This window comes from Rhinolophus hipposideros (assembly GCF_964194185.1).
Source record: "Rhinolophus hipposideros genome assembly, chromosome: 8".
Classification (NCBI taxonomy): domain Eukaryota; kingdom Metazoa; phylum Chordata; class Mammalia; order Chiroptera; family Rhinolophidae; genus Rhinolophus; species Rhinolophus hipposideros.
The window spans coordinates 24,093,997-24,115,613 of record NC_138054.1 but is presented as its reverse complement, the minus strand read 5'-3'; the positions used below and the strand labels follow the sequence as shown (position 1 = coordinate 24,115,613).

The 21,617-nt window shown below is 41.6% G+C and overlaps 1 protein-coding gene across 1 annotated transcript; it reads right to left on the bottom strand.

The window, feature by feature from the left end:
• Positions 1 to 2,027: 2,027 nt before the first annotated feature.
• Positions 2,028 to 20,907, bottom strand: NRSN1 (neurensin 1). Its single transcript, XM_081055348.1, has 4 exons — positions 20,736 to 20,907; positions 18,833 to 18,907; positions 13,395 to 13,592; positions 2,028 to 3,657 (listed from the first exon to the last, which is right to left on the bottom strand). Exons 3-4 carry the CDS (start codon positions 13,581 to 13,583, stop codon positions 3,259 to 3,261), a joined length of 588 nt encoding a protein of 195 aa, XP_080911474.1. The 5' UTR covers positions 13,584 to 13,592; positions 18,833 to 18,907; positions 20,736 to 20,907; the 3' UTR covers positions 2,028 to 3,258.
• Between the last annotated feature and the right edge of the window lie 710 nt (positions 20,908 to 21,617).

Sequence of the window (21,617 nt, the reverse complement as noted above, 5' to 3'; positions counted from 1 at the left end):
TGATACCTGAAATACTTATGTTTCCCATGGAGTCTATTATTCCCAATGTCGATCCTCTTTCAAGGTGCTGGTTTTCCTCAGATATCTGATGATTCTGGTTGTATTTTCCTATTTAAGCGTGAAGGATCAGGTTATTTATTCAGGTCTGCTGGAGACAATTCATTCTGCCCCTGACTAGATGGGTCTAGTTCTTCCATCAGTCTCTTCAAGAATAAGTAGCACCGGTAGCTCTATGGCTCGGCTTGTTGGCTGGAGGATTTTGCTTTTACATGGACTAATGGCAAGATCACCATTAGGCTGGACTCCCCACAACCCAAATGGTAGATTGAGGAGAGTTTTGCTCGGGGGCCATACTCTCATTCTTAGTCCACGTACATACGCACATACATTAGATATGCAACAACTCTAGTGTCCCTATTAAGTACCTCTTTGTTTTCTGTAGTGGACACACAATGCCTGGCTCGAGGTAAAAATACAATAATTGTTTTAAATGACCACATAATAGTAGCAAACAGCTTCTATGTATTTATTTTTGAGGGTTCACCACTCATTAAGTCATACTCCTTGTACCCAAGCAACTAATAGTCTAGCTTCTAATGGAAGAAACAGATGTATAAACAAATCACTATAATAAAGGGAGATAAGTGCGACAGAATGTGTTTGTACAAAATGTTGGCACTTGAGAAAGAGACATTAAGTCTGAACCAGGAGATGGAGAGAGAGAGAGTGAGTGAGTGAGAGAACTGCAGAAAGAAGGTGACGTTTCCAGAGGCAGAAGAGTGTATTGGATGAAAGTGCAGCTGCTGCCTCTGGAACCAGGTTACTCAGATTTGAATCCCAACTCTGTCACTTACTGATTCTCCTTGGACAAGTTATCTCTTTGCCTGTTTCCTTTCCTGTGAAATGGGCATATAATAGCCCCGACCTCCTCGAGTTTTTGTGAGGATTAAATTTACTACTATACATAAAATGCGTCAGTAGCACATTGGATACAAATTAGCTCATTGCTATTGCTGTTATTTTTTGACATAGCCTTGAATGAAGCGTTTGATAGCCACAGAATGGGCCGATGGTTATTGCTGGGAAAATAAGCTTTGTGAGCACAGCAGGCAAAGCGGCTTGAACATGCAAGCACATTTAGAGAGGAGAATGGCTGAGTGTGGCTGGAATGCAGGTTCCAGGACTCATGTCAGAATAAAGCTGGGAAGGAGCTGCACAGGTCCCAGGAGGCCAGGGTCGTGCACAGAGGGACTGCTTACACATATTGTCATCAGTGTTCTAGCGTGAGGTGCTGGGTGCCTATGCATTTCACATGGAAGGCAATTCATGAAGTTAGGAAATTTAATAACCTAAATACATTTTAAAACTTCTAAGGACCCCATTTAATAGGTGACATGGACAATTGGAAATTTTGAGAATAAGTGGAAATGTTTTCCTGAAGAAGACAGTCAGGGAGATGACAGGATTTAAAGTGATTGAGTGAAAAACTTCATAGTAGGGGTGGGTTAGGTAGTCTTTTGTTGTTTTAGGTCTTTGTCTGAGGAACAGAGCCGCTTTTTCGTGGCTGCTATCACGCCTGTACCTAAAAGCTCCCATGCCCCACAGCCATTAATTTTTGTTCTGGAGGCTTTTAAAAGTCAGGTCTCCACCTCAGAGGTCCATTGGTACACAGCACAGATGCAAGCATGGGAAGTTTCAAATGCTGTTGCCTTGAACAGATACTTGGGGGCTGGTAGATGGCTTCAAAGAATAGAATTACAATGGTATTTCCATGAGCAGGTAGAGATCCTGAGGAAACTGGAACTATTTCTCCCCAATCTGGCCAATGATTCTTGTTGAGGGGGCTGATTTGCCCTGTGTTTTATGCTGGACTGGGCAAAATAAACAGTGTGCACAGAGAGCACTAATTGCTTCATTTATTCCTCCATTTAGCCAGAGAAACATCAGAGTTCATTCAGCCTCAGAATGGAAAATTACATGTTGGGGGAGAAAATAGGCACACTGAATGAATGACAATGCAATTCAGGTTCCACTCGTTCACATATTTTATTTATCCAGTGAAGGGAGGAAAAAAAAAGAATACAAAGGTGCACAAAGTCTGAGAGAATACCAAGGTCACATCCTCCATTTTCCTCAGTCCATTGAAATCCACAGATTAAATAAAATTGCGAAGATATGAGACAAACTTCTTGCTGGAGAAGAAGAGGTCTTCTTGGAGAAAGAAAAGCCTTTTTAAGGTTAATATCTACTCAGGGGTTTCTTATTTGACAATGGCTTACTTTAGTCTTTATAAAAATATGGCAGCATCATATAAACTGCTGGGGTTGGATATTTAAGGGTAGGTGGGCAGAGGCTGCTGACTGGGCGACTCTCCAAGAGTCCAGGTCTAAGAGAATCCCACTATGGTGAGGGCCAAAGAACATCATAAACATCCTTGGGAGGGGGAAGACATGGTAACACACGATAAAAAAGGAATCTCAGATATCACACTCCCATTATACAAATGGGGAAACTGAGGCTTGGGAGATTAAATGATTTCCCTAAGGTCACATAGCTAGTTAATAGTAGGAACTCCAATTTCTTGGCTTCTAAGTCAGTTGTTTTGGACATTGTGTAAATAAATGCTCCCAACATTAACTTCTTTCCCAAGTTCTACAGTTGGCAATTTTAGCTTTTTAAGAGAAAAAAACTAAAGAAAAAAAATATGTATGGAGAACTCTGATAAATTTGTATCCAATCTCAAGAACTCATGTTAAGATATAGTTGAAGGACTAGTGTTTGGTTCAAAGTCAGGGAACTTCATTTTTCTAGGAATACATATAACAATATCTTATACTTAGTGAGACAGGAATGGAAGGCAGCACCACACAGGGGACATGAGAAAAACCATTATTAGAAAACAAAATGGGCCACATTAGCGATTGGTAGGCTGGTCTAAACTGTTTCAGCGTTTTCCAATAACACGGAAAAAGACACTAAGTCACAATCTATGGGAGGGGAGTGTGACAGGACCACTGCCAGGCACACAGAAACACCCTCTAAGCAGCTGGGAGCCCGTGCACAGCTGGACACATGGCATCCACCTTCACCAGAGCCACTGAGCTGAGCAAGTGTAAGCTCACGCCCGTGCTGCCCACGGTCGAGCACAGGCCTGTGCAAATCAACGCCAAATCTCTGTCACTTCAAAAGCTGGCTTGCTCTGTTGTAACCCTGTAAGTAAACCAGAGAGGTGGGCACTGGTAGTGGTGTGGGGCTGGTTCAGGTTGCCGAGACCGGCTGCACATTTTGAACCCTGGACAAGGTGACTGGTATCTTTGTTTCCCCTGGGCGCGGAGCTTTTGCAATGGGCTGGGAGTGTGCCTTGATGTCTGCGATTCGCTCTTTAAACTTTTGCTGCAGGAATTTTTCTTCTTTGGAGTAACTTTTTGCAAACACCGACATCAGCAGGCTCCCTGCCATGGACATGCCCCCAATGCAGAAGAGCACGGCTCCTGCCAGCTTGTACATGTCAAGGGCTCCGTTAAACTGGATGGCATGTGTGTCGACCACCACGAAATCGGCTTCACCGAAAGCTTCAATTTTGGGGGGCACAAGAAAGCCCACTGCCAGAACCGTCAATCCAAGAATCACAAAGACTGTGCCAGAGATGAGTCCAACCTAGAGAAAGACACAGTGAAACAAGACAGATAAGCATGGTGCTTCAGCTATCCCTGAGCTTCCCAGGGCGGGACTTGTCGTTTGTCTTTTTTTAAGGGAAGCGCATTTTCCTAGTCACCCCCAATTTATATGCCTACACAATTTTCTGGTTTAAAAAGAAGGCAGAAGGAAGACCTTTCTGATTTTAATGCCAGCCAGAAATTGCAGTGCTGTCTTGATGTTTTTTTAATTTGAGCTTTCAGTTTGTACAATGCTTTGCAGCTGACAAAGCCCCCTTTTGCTTACATTGTCTCATTAGGTCTTGGAAAAGAGAAAAGCAGCCCTGACATCCAGGAGCTGGCCTGACTCTATCCGCTAGGCATAGATGTTGTTAGAAGCTGCCTGGAGCTCACAGCGAGGCCATGTTGTTTTCCTGTCGGCACAAATCTATCTCACAGAACATAACATCAGACAAGCTCATTCTGTGCCTGTGATGAAGTGCGACTACTTCATCGTTTTCTCTAAGCACAGACAAAAACAAGGTCATTGTGCAAGCCACAAAATACCCAGCAATTCCCCTCACACCCCTCCTTACCCACCTGCCCCCCACTAATGTGAATGACTGCTGTTTCTTTACCAATTACTGCTTTAGTCTGGCTCTAGGCTGATCTCCATATAGACAAGATTCATTAAGAAATCAAATCATAGAATTGTCCCTGACAATGCAGTGATCTCCTGTTCCCTTAGACCCACCCCCCAAACCACCCAACCAAAGCCTATAATATGTCCTTTCTCATACTCCCTTACTGAAATACCCTATGGGATCATCTCTCTCACTATGACGTGTAATAAACCCAACTCGCTCAATGTATCGGTATGTACTGGTGATTTTGGCTGGTGGACATTGGCAGTCTGTATAACTACTCACCCTTTCCTCAAGTAAGGGAGGAAGGAATCATAATCGCCAGTTTACAGATGAGGAAATGTAGCCTCACAGAGGGTAGGTCACTGGCCCAGAATGGACAGCTACAAGTTGCAGAGGAGGGTGAGAAGCCACAGATCTCACCCCTGGCTAGTGCTTTCTCCTCTAACATGAAACTATTTGGGCTTTACTTGTGCGGATGAGAACTGTTAGGAATAGCAGATGGAGATTACATTGCATCAGTTCAAGTTCTAATAAAATGTAGCACGCTGAAGATGGAATGTAACATACCGTTTAGTGGTTTAAGCTCAAAGGTGTGGAGTTAATAGACTCAGGCTTGGAGTCTAGCATCGCCAACTAGAAAGTTACTTAAATGACTCTCTTGTTAATTTCCCATCTCTAAAATGATACATGGTAATAGTACGTACCTCATACTGTTGTTTTGAGGACTAAATGAAACATGCATGAAAGTACTTAGTCCTGTGCCTGGCTAAGTAATAGATTGTAACAAGTAGCTGTTATTATTGGGAAATGTACCTCTCATAAAATTATGCTACATTGGCATCCACATTACAACATAACGCTCAACACTTGGAATAAAGAACAGCTAACACAGTTATTTATTTTTAAAATACATTTTTCATTTCCTCCTGTTTCTAATTACTTTTAGTTAGAATAACAAGGTTGGGAAAATGACAAAATGCATAACACCACTTAATCTGGAACATTTAAAGTATGTTTAACTTATTTACTTATTAAAGTCCAGGGTAATACACTAATAAAGAGGTTTGGATAAGAGAAGGCAAACATTGCAAATCCATCACCTTAACAAAGGGGGGAAGGGGAATGAGTATGTTGAGCGTTGTGAACCTTGAAAAGGGGCATGGCTGCCAAGAAGGACTTCGTGTGGTTAATTGAGCTCAAATTTATAACCAGTCTCTAAGCCATTGGTGAGGACACTCATGCATGCTGCATTTCTGGAGAAAGCCGCAGGCTGAGCTGTCAGCGTCTTACACTATGCTTCTGCACAGTGTGCGCTGACAGTTACAAAGAAATTCCTGGAATTATATTTTGACCAATGGGCTGAGATCTGACTGCTGCACAATCAGAGCTGTGCAGCTACATCCTCATTTGCATCTTTACTGACCAGCTAATCAGACCGTGCTATTTGAACCAATCAAACTGTGCAAATTTGGATTGCAGAAAAATGGACCAATCAGGGACCAGGGTGGGAGTTTTCTCTATCTAAGGCAGCCTCCCCTTTGTTTCAGTGGAATGCACTTTTTGTTTCTTCTGGAGGTTGTGTTTCCCAGGCTTGCAAACTGTTTTACTTGAATAAAGTTTCTCCTTTTACTGTACCCCAGATTGGAGACTTCTGTTGGCATTGGATTGGTAACAGCGACCTTTTGTTGATAGCATCTACTGTGACCTAAGCATATTGCTAGATGTATTTTTCACTTTATCCTCACCAGCATCTTATGAGAGGTAGGTATTTTTATTCCCATTTTACCTGTAAGAAACTGAAGTTTTTAGGGTTGAAGAACATAGTTGCAGGTCCGATAGTAGCAGGTGGCTTGACTTGGCTCTAACCCAGTGCAAGACTTATAAGTGCTGCCCCATCTCTTTTAATTTCCCGTTACTTCACCAATTACTATTTCGTATACTACCTGCTATTTTTTTATTGCAACAGAGTTTTTGTTACCATAAATGGACAAAATTCCATTATGTAATATTGTAAAAAGAAAACTGAAAAACAGAAAGTCAATATAATGTCTTCTGAAAAAAATAAACTATTCTACAGAAGATATTAGTAATACAGGAAAACTTGGTTTATAAAATATAACAGTTTGAATGGCTTTCCACATTTTTCTAAAAATGGTGGTGAATAAATTCACCTCCAAAGACTATTTTTTTCAAAATAACTTTAAAATAGTGACTCATATTGGAAAATTCTGAATGCACAAACAAAATTAACTTAAATATCCACGGTGACAAGCTTCATATGTCACTAAATTACCTCCCTTCTCAAGAATTGGCACTCATTCTCAAAAATTGAGGCCAGCGAAGATGTATCCATCTTAGTTTATGAGGTTCTTAAGACCAACTGAGGCCAATGTTATGCATCTTCTATTTCTGTCTTGTCTCTCCACAGCTCTTATTGTGCTTAATAAATATTCCTGACTGACTAACCTAAACCACCAGACTGCTGAATATGGAGCCAGGTGATTGATTCTTAGAACAGTCTGCTCCTCAGCTCAGCAGTGCTTTATAGATTAAAATCCACTCTTGGAATATCACTCAGAAGCTAAAAGGCAAACCATGACTTGCAGATGGCGGAACTTCTGCTCACTTTAAGAACCCGAAAGTGGCTGGCCTCCTTGAGCCCCCTCCCTTTTCCTTGTTATACCGGAGTAGTAGAGAGGTGCCTGGCATCTATGGAGGGGAGCACAAGGTGATGAAGAGCTAACTCCAAAGATTCAGAAGGAGCCATCAGAGCAAAGCTAATGAGGATCTCCAAGAGGTGTGACCAGAGAGGGACTCCAAATCTGTTAAAACATGCCAAGGAGAGCTTGGGATGGTAGGTGTGAAGGAGCAATAATAAGATCATAACCTCCCTGCATCTTAACTTGCTAAGCACATAATGGAGGTGAGGACGGGTGTTGGGGTACATAAGCTTAATCCTGGTACCATGTTGGAATACCGGAAAGAAGAAAAGAACTTTGGTGGTGATGCTACACAATATCATAACAACCGTCTCTGGTCACAGTTCTAAGTTGAAGTGGTCCTAGGTCTAAAAGGGTGCTCTCTATTAAATAGATTTAAAACAGTGCAACACAGAGGTATTTTAAGGGTCTAAGAGATCAAAGCAGCCCTGTGCAGGGCCATGCAGAAGAATTGAAATGCTGCTGGGCAAGAGGCCTCCCCCAGGCATACCAGAGCAGAGCAGCCTGAGGCTGTGGGGTGATTAGATCAACAGAGAGAGAGAGAGAGAGAGAGAGAGAGAGAGAGAGAGAGAGAGAGACAGAGAGAGAGAGACAGAGAGAGAGAGAGAGACAGAGAGAGACAGAGAGACAGAGAGAGACAGAGACAGAGACAGAGAGAGACAGAGAGAGAGAGACCTCCCCAGACAGTAACAAAGCTAAAAGACAGCAGCAAAGACAGTTTCTGAGCTGTGATTTCTCATGACTCTCTTGACCGCAGAGAGGATGTGTGAAAACCCAGTCCCTGCTGCTGGAAAGGAGGGCTGGATAAAGAGAACTTGGGATTCCAGAAATTCTGCTGCTGGGGGCGACAAGACAGAGATGGCTGTTATTTTGAGCAACATCCCTTTCGTTGTATGTCCATGAGCTGATGATTTCTGAAAATGCAGTTTATTCCAATAAGCAGAACTGGCAGCAGTAGCAACGCAGCTGTTCTGGCAGAGATGAGGCAGTCATGACGGTTGGAAGCAAGAACTAGTGTGGCAGGGAAGAACCGCGTGTGGCGGGGAATGCTGGCTGGAGCTAACTCTGAGAGGAGCCATCTGGGTTAGAGGGAACTCAGGGGAGCCATATCGGGAGTGAAGCCTGGCTTTCCTTCTTCATTAGCCCTGAGGGCTGTTGCTGACCTCTCCTCAGCAGGATCTGAGCTATGAGTGGTGTCATTTGCCAGCAGCGATGACAGATTCTAGCTCCTCTCTCCTGACCTTCTGGCCTGACCTGCTTGTAAAGACACTGAGCTTTACAAAGTCATGGCCTGTGCCAGGCTGTGACCTAGGTCTTCCACATGCTTTACCTCCTACAGTCTTCACAGTTGCCCTTCACCTGGGTAGTGATACCCATTATCCCACATTAGCTCTTCTACCTTACAGAGGCTCTGTCCCTCTAGCATTCAATTGCTTCCTCCTTCAAAACTTATTCTAGATCCCCGTATTCCTCTCCAGCTACTGCTTGAACTCATTCCTAACTTTGATAGCCAAGCTTGGTCCTCCATGATTTCACTGAAATTCTTCTCTCTGAAGTTACTAAAGACCTCCTAATTGTCACATCAAATGTGATTTTTCTCTTTTGAGCTCATTTGAATGTTCTGCAGCCCTTCATGCTTTCTGAAAACCATCACTTATTGTTACCACTGACACAACTCTCTTCGCTTTCCACATCTACCTCTTTAATAACCCACTCTCAGCCCACTTTGCCAGACACTGTTCTTAAGTTATTGGTGTTCTCCAAGGTTCGACCCTTGACTCACACCTTTTGTTCAATATGTCTTCTCTAGCGTTTAACCTGTGGCTGCAATTTCAAACCCCACCCATATACCGATGATTTCCAAGTCTCCAACTCCAGCCTAAATCATTCTCGTAGGTTCTAGCCTCATATTTCTGAGAGCCAATAAGAGGATCTACACAAAAACGTCCCCAAGGCTCAGGAAACCAAAAATATTCAAAAATGGTATTCCTTCCTTCCCAATTTTTCTGTGTTCTTGCTAGCCACCCATTCACTGTGTCTTTCCTCACATTCACAGTCAATAGATAATTAAATATTATTGATTCTACCTGGTAAACCTCCCTTGAATTTCGTCTCTCCTCTTCATCCCTACATCTACTCTAATAGTACAGCTACTCTTATATCATCACAATAGCATTCTGATGGTCTCCATTGCTACTCTCATCCTGCTTTATCCATCTTTCAAGTACCATCTGAGAAAACGTTTAAAAACAGAATGAATGCCACATGGTTTCTCTTAAGAGGCTTCCATAGCTCTTCTCATTTTTACTATAAAACCAGCTCCTTACTATCCAGCAAAACTTGAAAGTCAAATCTAAGACGTAAGTTTAAATTCTGACTTAGCTCAGGGGAAGCTGGAGCGATCAGGAAGGAGAGGAGGAAGGTCTTGAGAGAAAAGAGAGGGGCAAGAAGCACTTTCTCTCTGAGTAAGGCGATGGAGGAGGTGGTCTTGCCTTATACCTGAACATGGCTGTTGGACACCCTTTGAGTGGTTGAGGAAAAGGTGACAAGGAGGATAATGCTGAGGTGAGGAAAGAATGATTGGGAGTGAGAGGACTTCTCCCATTAGCTCACACCTGCCATCCTGAGGCTGTTTGCTGCCCAATCAAGTGGCAACAGCCTTAGTCAAGGTCTAGTGCAAGGATAAGAAAGAAGCATTCCACCTTAGGCAGCAGCAGTGGGTGGCAGCGTGCAGGTGGGACCATGTCACATAGAGTTTTGCATATGGCAGCAGTTGCAGGCACTGGGATAAAGTAGTGGCTGAGACAACCATGCCATAATGCCGAACATGTGAGGCCCAGAGAATGTGTGCAATATTCTGTGTGTGTGTGCATGCGCGCATGCGTGTGTACACCTGATCATGAGATAACCTCCCCAAGAAAGCCTAGACTTATTATGACTTTGCCCCCTCACTGTACTCAAACTGGAAGCTTCTAGAGAAATTTGTTTCATGGCTTTTAAAAGTCTTCCATGCTCCAGCTCTTGTATGCATTCCAGCATTCATCTCTTGACCCCTCTCCTTCAACTTCTGAACTTGTACCCCGGCCTTACTGAACTATTGGCAGCTTCCAGAACATGCTGTCTTCTCTTACGTCTCAGTGTGTGCAGTGCTTTCTTTCCCTGGGGGGCCCTGCTGCTGCTTGTTCACAGGTGATCTCTTCTGTGGAGCTATTTCCTCCCCAGCAGCAGGTCCTCGCCTCCCCTAACCCTGTGCTCCCAGTAAATAATATGACTCGGGAGTGTTGTTCCTGTTGGGTTCTGGTCACCTATGTACATGCGTGCCTCCCCTACGTGGGAGCTCCTCCCCGTCAAGGTTATGTCTTACTCCCAGGTGGAGAACAGCATCTTATTCACAGTTCCATCCTAGAGCCTACCGCATGGCCTTGTGCAGAGTAGACATAGAAATGTCTGTAGAAAGTAAGAATAGCACGGTGAGATAGATGCTATGTAGATCCACGGGACAGAGCAAATATTCTAACTCAGGCCCGTTTGATACCAGTCTCCATTCTTATTAAGCCCCTCCATGCTGCCCACTGCTGAGGAGATGCGGGTGATGAAACAGTGATACTTAGGTTACTCAGGTTGACTGTCGGGTTCCGAATGGCCAGTGTTTAGTCATTAGGATGTGAGTCTAGGATTTGGATTTTGCTGGGACATAATCTCTATGAGGCCATGGACTTTTGCCTGTTTTTTTTTTTTTTGGTTTGTTTGTTTGTTTTCTTTCTCCGAAGTAGGTGCAACACAACAGGAACAAATACTTTCTTGTTTGTGTAAAATAAAAAAGGAGAAAATATTGAAATCTGAATTCTGGGGTTGGTAATTTACTGTGAGTTCTTTATTTTAAATCCATACCTATATATTGTCTGATGGATTGACAGCATTGCAAATCACATAACCCACCACTGCTTTGGATCCACACGAATGATGACAATATTCTGTGTGTCAGTGGCATTTTAGGCTTTTGGCACAACAGAACTGTCAAGCAAATATTTGCTTTTGGACACACACAGAAGCAACCACCCACTGATGTGGGTAAATACAAGATGTGCCAAGCATGGATATGTATTGCATTGATCCAGGCCAGCAAGGATTCACCAGAGGTGACATTTCTACAGGGCAAGGATGATGGCTTGATCAATTCTAAAACAGAGCATGTGACACTAGCTAAGATTTTGAATTAACAAAGGTCTTGGGTAATCTATGGTAACAACTATGTTACCCAATACTTTATTTATTAACTAGATTTCCAGTTTTGTTTTCATTTCAGAGATCAGTGTCCCATATGACATCTGGTAATAGTAACTTCTACATCGAATGCTTATTGAGTGCATACTAGACATTGTTCTAAGCTCTTTGCAAGTATTATCTTATTTAATTCTCACAACTTTATATGATCGGTACTATGTGTATCACTGTAAGAATCCCATTAAGGTCAATTACTTGCCCGAAGTTGCAAAGCTATTAAATGGAAGAGCTGAGATTTAAACCGTGCAGTCTGAGGACACAGAGTCCATGCTCATAAGCACCATGTTACATTGTCTCTTGTTACAGTATTGCCAATAAATTGCAAGTTTGTATCAAATCAATGTTTAAAATTCTGAGATCTTTTGGGAGAAAGTCAGGATGATTGGAAATCCCTGAGACACAGAGTGTTTGAGCAGTATGGAACCTGAGATATCATCCAAGGCTGTATTTTCTCAGCATCTCGTTTTGAATCCTCAGCCATTTCTTGATTTCTAAATGTTAGAATGTCTCAACGCCCTCTTCTATGTCCCTACTAGGTGATCCCATCTAGTCTGGTGCCTTATATGCATTCCATATGCTAAGACTCCCAATCTATGAACTGCAGATCAGTGTATTTAAATTGCCACTAGAGTTCTCCACTTGCATGTCTAATAGGCATCGTCAAGATAACATGGCCAGAATCAAACTCTTGGTTCCCCACCCATCCCACTGCTCCCCTAGTATTCTCCATCCCAGTAAATGATAACATCAGTCACTAAATAGCTCAGGCTACAAGACTTGGAGTCGTGCTTGACTCCTCTTTGTCTCACATCTGATTCATCAGCATGTCCTGAGCGCTTGGTCTTTAAACTTTATGCTACATCTGACTACTTCTCACCATTTCCACTACCATCACCTGAATATAAGACACCATCATCTCTTACCAGGGTACTTTAACAGCCTCCTAAATAATCTAGCTGCTTCTACACTTGTTCTTCTATCACCTATTTTCTGTACAGCAGCCAGAATTATCCCATTAAAATATTAGTCAGATTATATCACTCCTTTGCCTAAAATGTCCCTGTGGCTTCTCAAGTCTCTCAAGGTAAGAACCAAAGTCTTTGCTGTCATGTACAGGGCTCTACATAAATTATCTGTGCCATTATTTTTCTGAATCCATCGCCTTTCCTTTCTCCCTCTCATTCCACTCCAATCAGACTGTATCTCTTGTTACTTTTCAAACACACTGAACTTGTTCCCATTTCAGAGCTTTTAGACTTGCTGCTTTTCCAGCCTAGCATGACCTTCAGCCAGATAATTTAATGGTCTGCTTCCTCAGCTCATCCTGGTATGTGCTCAAATGTCATCTCTTCTGAAAGGCTTTCAATAATTAGCATGTGTAAATACCAGTCCCCCATTCATTCCAGCTCCTCTTATCCTGCTTTATTTCTCTTCATTGTACTTGTCACTACCTGACATTCTGTTATGTGTTTTTATTTGTTTATAGTCTGTTTCCCATGATAGATTATAAATTCCATGAGGGAAAAGACTTTTTCTTCTCCTGTTTACCACTCTCATCTCCAGAACTTTGAAACCTCTTGGCACAGAATAGGTGCTCACTGTGTTGGCTGACTGAATACATAGTCTAATGAGGCTCCTTCATTTGAGGAAGTTGAACCTCAGACAGCTTCATGATCACATAGCTAGTAGAGCTAGAACTGACCTGCTGGCCCCTGTATTATGTCTCAGCATTAACTCTCCTAATTATTTCTTTTTAATCATTGTTGTAATTTGTCAAGTAATATTTAGGAAGTCTGTGAAGGAGGCTGAAAGCATATAATGTTTTGTCCACGGATGGCTTCACAGTTGGTGAATTTAGTGGCACATGACTAACAGTAGCAAAAATAATAATGGCAATTGTACTTATTGCTGTTTAACCTGCAAATCAACAATGATGTCGTGCTTAGAGGCTTTCTTCAGCCCACGGTTTATAGTCTCCTTTCCTAAGGGAGGAAAACTGCACTTAGCATCACTAGAGTTCCAAACCTCTCCAGTGCTCTGCAGCTACAGTACTAACCATATCCAACACCTGTTCCATTTCCTAAGTTAAAAACATGCTCTTGACTTACCTTCCAGAATACTGAGCTCCACCTGTTAGGTGATCTCTGGATCTGGAAATCATCCTCATTCTCCCAGATCGAGGTGGCACAGTCCTCATAAAACTGGTGCAGGTAGGACCGGACTCCATAGCGTTGGTACCCGCCCTCGCCAGCAGCCTGTGCCTGCTTGGACCCACAGACGTTGCTACAAGAACTCATCCTTCCCAGCTGGAATGACAACATTCACAGGCCTCACCCTCATGTGCGCTGGCCTCAGAATCATTAAAGGCACATTAAAGGTGAGAACCAGGCTGAGTAATGCTCTTTTCTTATAAGACACTTTTTAAGACCTGTCTTTCTTATAAGGTTAATACAAAACATCACTAAATACTCCATGACTAGACCTGTTTCTTCATACATGAAATAAGACATAACAGCACAGTTCACTTAAAGTATGCAAAACTGTAACCATGAAGCACATAAGAAATAGCAATAAAGAAGCCGAGATTTTCATTATCTTGACAAGAAATCTTCAATCTCTCAGAATCCAGTAGTATTTACACTTAGATGTTAGGCAGGCAGTCACTCTATACAGATGGAATTTGTCTTAGACTGTCCTCTCAGCTGCTTAACCATGTTCCCTTGTGGAAAAGACATGGTGTTACCCTTAGCAGTTTGAAATTCTGCCTTTGGATCTTATGTATCCTGCACTAACATTTTAACTAATTGTCAAGTTGTACAGACACTTTATTAAAAACCTGCTGAGCAACTTACGCTTCATGCTTTATTAATCACTAATGGCGTGGCCAATAATTTACACATCACTAACTGTAACACGTGATATTTCAGTAATTCTCTGTGGATACCTCTGTCCATGTGGGATGTTAAAGTGTAGGGAGTAGACCCTGCCTTGTATTATTTTCCATGAAGTGTCTGGTATAAATAAGAACTCAGAGAGTGGTTAAATGAAACTATATTCCAGGTGAGTTGTTTGGGACTCTGCATTTTTCTTGATTTGACCTACCCAATACCCTTAGAGACAGGCATTTGGTTATAAATTCATGGTTTAAAAGAGGATTTACTGAGAGACAGCAATTTTGATGAGTAAGGGAATTCTCAGTTATTCTCTGCTCCTTTGTTTTCTGATTGCCATATAAGCAGATTAGCGTGTAGCTGGAGGTGCTAAATACTTATTTAGATGTTACAGTTATCCTCTAGATGGTTTTCCCTGTGTGGACATAGTCTCAAAATTACAAAGCAAAGAAGAACCTAGAAGGGTATTTTCCCTTTGAATCAGGTTTTCTCAGGATACGTGCTATCATTCCGGCTAACAGAAGACATTAAATATTTCCAATTACTTATCAGGAAACTAAGTAGTTATGTTTATCTACAAGAAAAAAAAAATAACCTAAATTTCTAGCATGTGCTCCTGTGTGGACATTTGGTTTGATTAGATAGAATCATGGGCCTACCACCCAAGTTCGAGCCAGGGAGAATTAGCATTTTCCTGTCCCACGGCCACAAAGTGAACCTATAAGAATATCTTGTAAATGAGCGCCCTTGGGCACAAATGGGTTTGCGCGAGAAAATGTAGTCAGATTCAGGAAAATATGGCCTTGATCTTAGACAAATGATGCAATCAGGTGCTACAGTTGGTTACCAATAGTCTCATCTTTTAAAGTATTGGTTAATATTACATTTAGTAATATTACAGTTAGCCTACCTCCTTGAAACATCTTTCTAAAGATATCACCCATCTAAAGATATCACCCAGGAGGAGAGAGCAGGGGAGGCTTTTGTTTTTTTTTTAACTTATAAACGTTTTGGAAGGATATCATTTCATTAAAAAAGTCAAGAATTTAGAATGTACTTTGGCAGATTAGCAGAGCAAAGCCTGATGCATCAAATACTTTTGTTAACCTAGTATTCATACGAGTTTTCCTATTTTAAATTCTAGTATGACCTATTTAGTACCTTTTATTTACTGCTTATACAGTGAAAATGATTAATAAGGGCCTCTTACTAGCAGTGCATAATTTTAAAGGTGCTTTCTTTCTAAGACATTCTAATAAAATTTCAGTCAAAGGGAGATGGAATTATTATTACTAATTCTGCTTTGTCATTGAAGAAACTGAGGCATAGGAAAATCATCTGCTAAAGGTTATACCATGAGTCAGGGAGCACATGAAACATTACAATTAACACACGGACTGAATCATATACTTGGATAATTAGAACCGACTCATCCAAATATATTTTTTTCATATTTCTTACAAAGCATCTGAGACCTTAACATAAACAAAGGACAAAACTATATGTGAGAGGAATTAAAAAAAAAATCCCTCATAGCAACAGTAAGAGCTATTTTTTTAGATGCTGAAGTCATTCTTTCTCAGGATTGAACTTTCATACAGAGCAGGACCATGTGACACACTGTAGTCATTCCCTGCACAGCTTATTTCCGGCACATCGAATTAACTGTTTCTGCTTTATGGCACGAGACTCAGTAGTCTAACTTTGTTAAACACAACATGGGTAACATCATAAAAGAGATAGAAAGTGTCAAAAACAAATGTTGTTGAGGCTGAGTGATGGAAGGCTCTACTCTAAGTCAGAATGGATTTTTAGTGATGCCAGATACATTCCAGAAAAGGAATCCTAATGAGCCTTATTTTCCCCTCTAAGCACAAGAATATGGCCTGCATTGTGCTAAGCACACTGGGATCTAACCCTAGTTCTTCATCTGCAAGTTACTGGTCATGGCACCTCAGGCAAGCTCACTAACCTGTCTGGGCTCTGGTGGCATCACCCTTAAAATACCTAAGATGGTTGGAACAGACAGACTCTACTTCCGTCCCGATGGAGTTTTCCAGGAGTCTTTGGCCATGAATCTACAGAATGAGTCAATTATTTTTGTTGGATAAACAACTAGGTTTAATGATTTCCCACCTCCTCCCACACCCTCATTGATTGATTGTCATTGTCCCAAATTCTGCTTTATTATTGTATGTATGAAGCTTCAGTTTAAAAGAGCATATAAGCTATTAACTAGCTTAATTAGGTGGTATTAAGTAGAATGAATGATAATGTGTTGTTTATTTGTTTAATAAGTTAATTTCAGTATCATGAATATTGCCTAAAACAGTAATCCTTGAGGGTCTTAGGGATTCATACATCTTCCCAAACATATAACTTGTTGGGATTCACTCCTAGAGAAGAATTAACACTTTACAGGATCATGAATTTTAAAATATAACATATTAGAGTGAGAATTTATACCTACAAAATCTCAACAGAGCTACATTCCTCATAGAGAAGCCAGTTACCTTTTGTCACAGTATAGAAAATATTACAGTAATTTGGAACCTACTTATGAAGTCACTGTAAAAGCTGGGTAATTATTATACAATAAACTAGGGTTGCAAAGAAACAGAAGATATGTCAAAAAGCTTTTTAGCTTGGCTCAGCACTTGCTTAATGAGCAAGGTTTCATGAGAATTCTGATAGTCGTATTTCAATAGCTTTAGTAGCAACAGCAGCAAAAACAGTAATGTTAAATCTATAATTGTTGTTACATGACAGATCCTAGAGGGCTCCGATTTTTAGAGAAAGCCTTAACACCCTAGGAAGTGCATGAGCGGGGGACTGGGGAAGGGAATATATTTTCCAATCTTGTATTTAAATGAGTCTTGTGAATATTCATGTCATAGAACACTCTAGTGGGGTGTGTTGTGTCCTCACTGCCAGCATGGCCAGCATGATGGAACACAAGCAACATTAATGTCTGGTTGTTTGGTCATCTATGAAGAGGCAATTATTTTTGTTCTCCCTGAAGGACGTTCTAGGTGATGATACGTGAGTTTTCTTTTTTCTTTTCTTTTTAAATAATCTGTCTATGATATCTATCTCAATTGCATGGACAATTATACATTAAATGGGTATTGAGTTCTCAGCAACACGGCACAACTATCATATCCCAGAAACCCATAGGAGAAAATCATACCTTAACTCCCCTTCCAAACTCTTCCAAAAGGCTTTCTGCAATCAGTACATGAAATGTCAGCCCTCTATCACTCTCCATCCCCTTGTCCAGATTTGTTTCTCTTCACAGCACTTATTACTACCTGGTACTCTAGTATGTGGTTTATTTGTTTATGGTCTGATAGACCACATACATGATAGACTGTAAGCTTCAGGAAGGCAGGGCTTTTTCTGCCCTGTTTACCATGTTGATCTCAAGCACTTTGAAATTTCTTAGTACAGAGTTCTACATGGATTGGAATGGGTGATAGGCTGAGTGGTCCTTCATTTTTCATTCCTCTGTTTGTTCACTGTTTTTTAAACCACTAATTCTGTGCCAGATTATGTGAGGCAATGGTTACAAAGATGAGTGGGGCATAGTCTTCTCTCAATGGACTCTTGGATTAGAAGGAGAAACACTCATGAAGCAATAAATGCGACAAAATGGGCACCAAAATGAGGTATTTGTGGCAGGAGGGAGCACAAATGTTGAGAATCCTTTGAACAATTCCTCTGTTTGGCAAACAAACCCATACATGTGTTACTATGATTTCTATGTGTGCCAATACGTGAAAATATCAATTTGTTGGAAATTCAAATTTGTCTCACATGTGCAGTTACTTTTTATTTTACTTGAAAAAAACGTTCATAGCCATGAAAACAGAAATAAGTCTTTATGCCACATGAAATTCTAAGAACACCAGAGACTTTATGTATTTGTCTTCATGATCTCCTTCAGCAAAGAGAGGCAGGAAATTGAGACACAAAAAGATGAGTGTTTTCCCATGGCTCTGTGTGAGTCAGTTGTGAAGCCCGGCACAGGCCCTGTTTTATTTATTCTATTTGAAATATCATTCAATTTTCATGCTGCTTTTCTCTCCCATAAAATCATTCTGAGATAATGAGAGTGAAGTTCCCATTAGAGCCACTCTTCCAGAGGACCAGTGCTGCAAGGTATAGGCACATAGATGATTCAGACCATTTATCTAACACCAAACCAAAAGGCCAATTCACTTAAAAGACTCAGATTCACAGTGGATGCAGGAAGGCATGAAAGCCTGTTAACAGCTTTTTCACTTTTAAATCAGGCATTCTGAAATTATGTGAGCATGACCTTAAAACTTGAAAATGTGTTTCTATCAATGGATCATTTGAGAGATACTTTATTTTCCTAGAATAGAGGTAGAGATTGTGGCTCTGTATTATGTGCTTTTTTTATACCCACTAAGTCAGTGGATATGCAGCCACCATATAAATTTTACAAGAGGGGTACTGATGTGCAATTATCTTATTAATTTACTTTTTCAAGATGTATTTTCAAGTAAGGTATATAATAAAGTCCAAAACCAAAATAAAAAGAAGAACCCATATTCTCTTTAAATCTCTTCTTTATCTACGTGCATCACAAAGTGTGTACAAATCTATACGGGACAAGGTTTGAGTCTTACCTGTGAAGTCCTCCTCTTCCTCTTTTTGTTTTATTTATTCTTTGACCTTTCTTTTTAACGGAACATTCTTCAATCCTATTTAAGAAAAAAAATCTCTGCAGAATGTTATCCCGACAAAAACCTCAATTTCATAAGCCATTCTCATAAGTTATACAGAATTATTTTAATGTTGACTAAAACATTGACAAAGGACTTCTTCTTCAAGAGTAGAGATAGCTTTTTTTTTCACACAAAAGAATAACATTTTGTAACTTTCTACAGGGCTCTCTTGAGAGTTTACAGAGTAAATGAGACAAAATAAATGAAAAGGACTCTAAACTATAACGTTCTATACAAACGTTATTCTTATTTTGATATAATTATATCCCATGCAGTCAATGATACCATTTTATTTTACAAATTCTAAGTGAAATGATCACTTGCTTCCTAGATACTCCAGAATTGAACTCTTTGGCACCTGTTCCATTATATTATAAAATAAATGAATCTTATAGTCATTGCATTTTCCGATCTATCTACTTACATGCCTTTTAGACTTATTAAGGCTCTTTGGATGATTTACTCATTTGGTTGATTTTCACTCCTATATCCATTTTCTTCCTATCATGATCATTTTATTTTCCATCTGCCTAAGAAAACCAGGTGCCCGGGCAAGATTTAATTTAAAAGTCATTGCCAAGTATAGAGCTACTGGTTTCCTACATTATTCTAGTCATGGGAAACAAAATAACAACTGAGTGCATATTTTTCAAGAAGTCTTTAAGAATTCTTTCTGATAACGAACAGTTCCCCATCCATTTGCAGGAGAACCTCAAAAACTTGAGATGAGTAAGCCTAGTTGAGAACTGACAAACTGTTTTCAGTATTTTGCAGGTTCTGTCTATATGAACCATAACTAAACCTTCTCCAAGATTCATTTTTTTTTCTTTGCACCGAAATTTTATTTTGTGGTAACCCGGATCTGGATAAGCAAAAGAAAACAAGCCACTGTCGTCTTTCTCCTCTCCTCTCCTCTCCCCCCTTCTTCCCTCCCCTCCCCTCCCCCTCCCTTCCCCTCCTGTTCTCTCTCTCTCTCTCTCTCTCTCTCTCTCTCTCTCTCTCTCTCTCTCTCTCTCTCTCTCTCATCTGTGTGTCTCTCTCAATTCAACCTCCCTTCTTTTTATCTGTCGCCTTCCCCCATTTTGTTTGTAGGAATTGACTCCACACTTGCTCTTCACCAAAGCCTGGCTTGGAGCCCTTGGAGCTTTCCAAGGTGCTGAAAACATTTCTCCTCTAGAGCCAGGAACCAATTAAGCAAACAACTGTTTCACTCCAGCTCTGTTTTCTTTGAGGTAATCAGCCTTGGTCTTACCTCCACCCAACGCCCCTTTCTAAGCACAGAAGTGGTCCTGAGATAATATCAAAACATTCAAATATTTTTAGACCTGGCAAAGGAATGGGGAAGGCATGTGGGGGTTAAATTCAGCCTAGAAAACAAATCAAACCAGCTTTGCAAACTCCAAGTACATATATTTCACTCTAACCTAATATACAACTTTTCTTGTGTCACAGAAAATAAACTCTTAAGTTGTCCCTGTTTACCTCCTAAATTCTTACATAACACAAACCACAAATCGCCAAAGCATGGTGTTGGCTACTCCTAATTTGTAAGTGTCCACCGATTTTAATATCATGATTTTTGTAGAGATAATAAACATGAGTAATACGTTTGTGAGTGTGTGTGTGTGTGTGTGAGAGAGAGAGAGAGAGAGAGAGAGAGAGAGAGAGAGAGAGAGAGAGAGAGAGAGAGAGAGAGAGAACGAATATTTGTGCATGAGGAAAGAGGAAAGAAAAAGGGAGGAGAGGGAGAACTGGAGACAAACCTAGTACAGCACACCGCATCCCGGGCTTTGCATGTCTTTACCTGCCCCCTCCGATCCCCTGACCCGTGGAGCAAGTGCAGCCAGCTAGCCGCAGATCTCTCGCTGGGGTCCCATCGCCGCCGCCGCCGCCGCCGCCGCCGCCGGGGCTCCCGCCGCACCAAGCTCAGCCTGCGTGTGATTGACAGCTGGGCGCCCCGCGTGCCCGCGCATCTGAGGCCCGCGCAGTCGCCGCGGCTGCCTCCGAAGGGGCGGGATCGGCGCTGCGCGGACGGGCTGTGAGTGGGCGGGGCCCGAGCGGCGAGTGGGCGGGGCCCCGAGCGCCCAGGCGCGTGAGCCTCCTTCCGGCTGGCAGCTCGGGCCTGTACTTCCCAGGGGAAGGCTCGTCCCTGTCTGTGCCCGGAGGAAGCTCCACGGGACGGGAACCTTGCCTGCCTTTTTGCCTCGTGCACTGTCTTCTTCTCCCGCCCAGCACAATGTCTGGCCACAACCGGCTCAATACACATTATTTTTTCTAATGAATAGACAAGGCAGACACACCTGAAGTCTGCTTCTTCCACCACCACTCCTTTTGGGATGTGTAGAGACTTCTATGCCCCCTGTTTTTTGTCCTTGAGGAGACACGGGGTGAGGACCTTTTCTGGCTGGCAAAGCGCTGCCCAAATGAAAAAAACACACACAGAAAAGCCTTACTGCGTCAGCATTGGGTGCTTTCAGTTCCTCACGTCGCCCCTGACCTCAACGTCAGGAAGTCTCCGTGGGTGAGATGGAAGAAGGATGAAGAAAATGGAATAAATGATAATATTCAAGAAAAACTCACAAACGCAGGCAGATAAGAACACACCAGAAAAGTACCTGTGAATAAGTCAGAAAATTTGTGTAGGTGTGAGCAAGAGAGTGTATAGACTCGATGACCCCTGGCTTCC

Excerpts from the sequence above, each read along its gene's own strand:
- NRSN1 (XM_081055348.1), bottom strand. The coding sequence starts at position 13,583 with ATGAGTTCTTGTAGCAACGTCTGTGGGTCCAAGCAGGCACAGGCTGCT. Across the intron at positions 3,658-13,394 it reads GGAGCTCAGTATTCTGGAAG|GTTGGACTCATCTCTGGCAC; the intron begins GTAAGTCAAGAG and ends GTCTTTCTCTAG.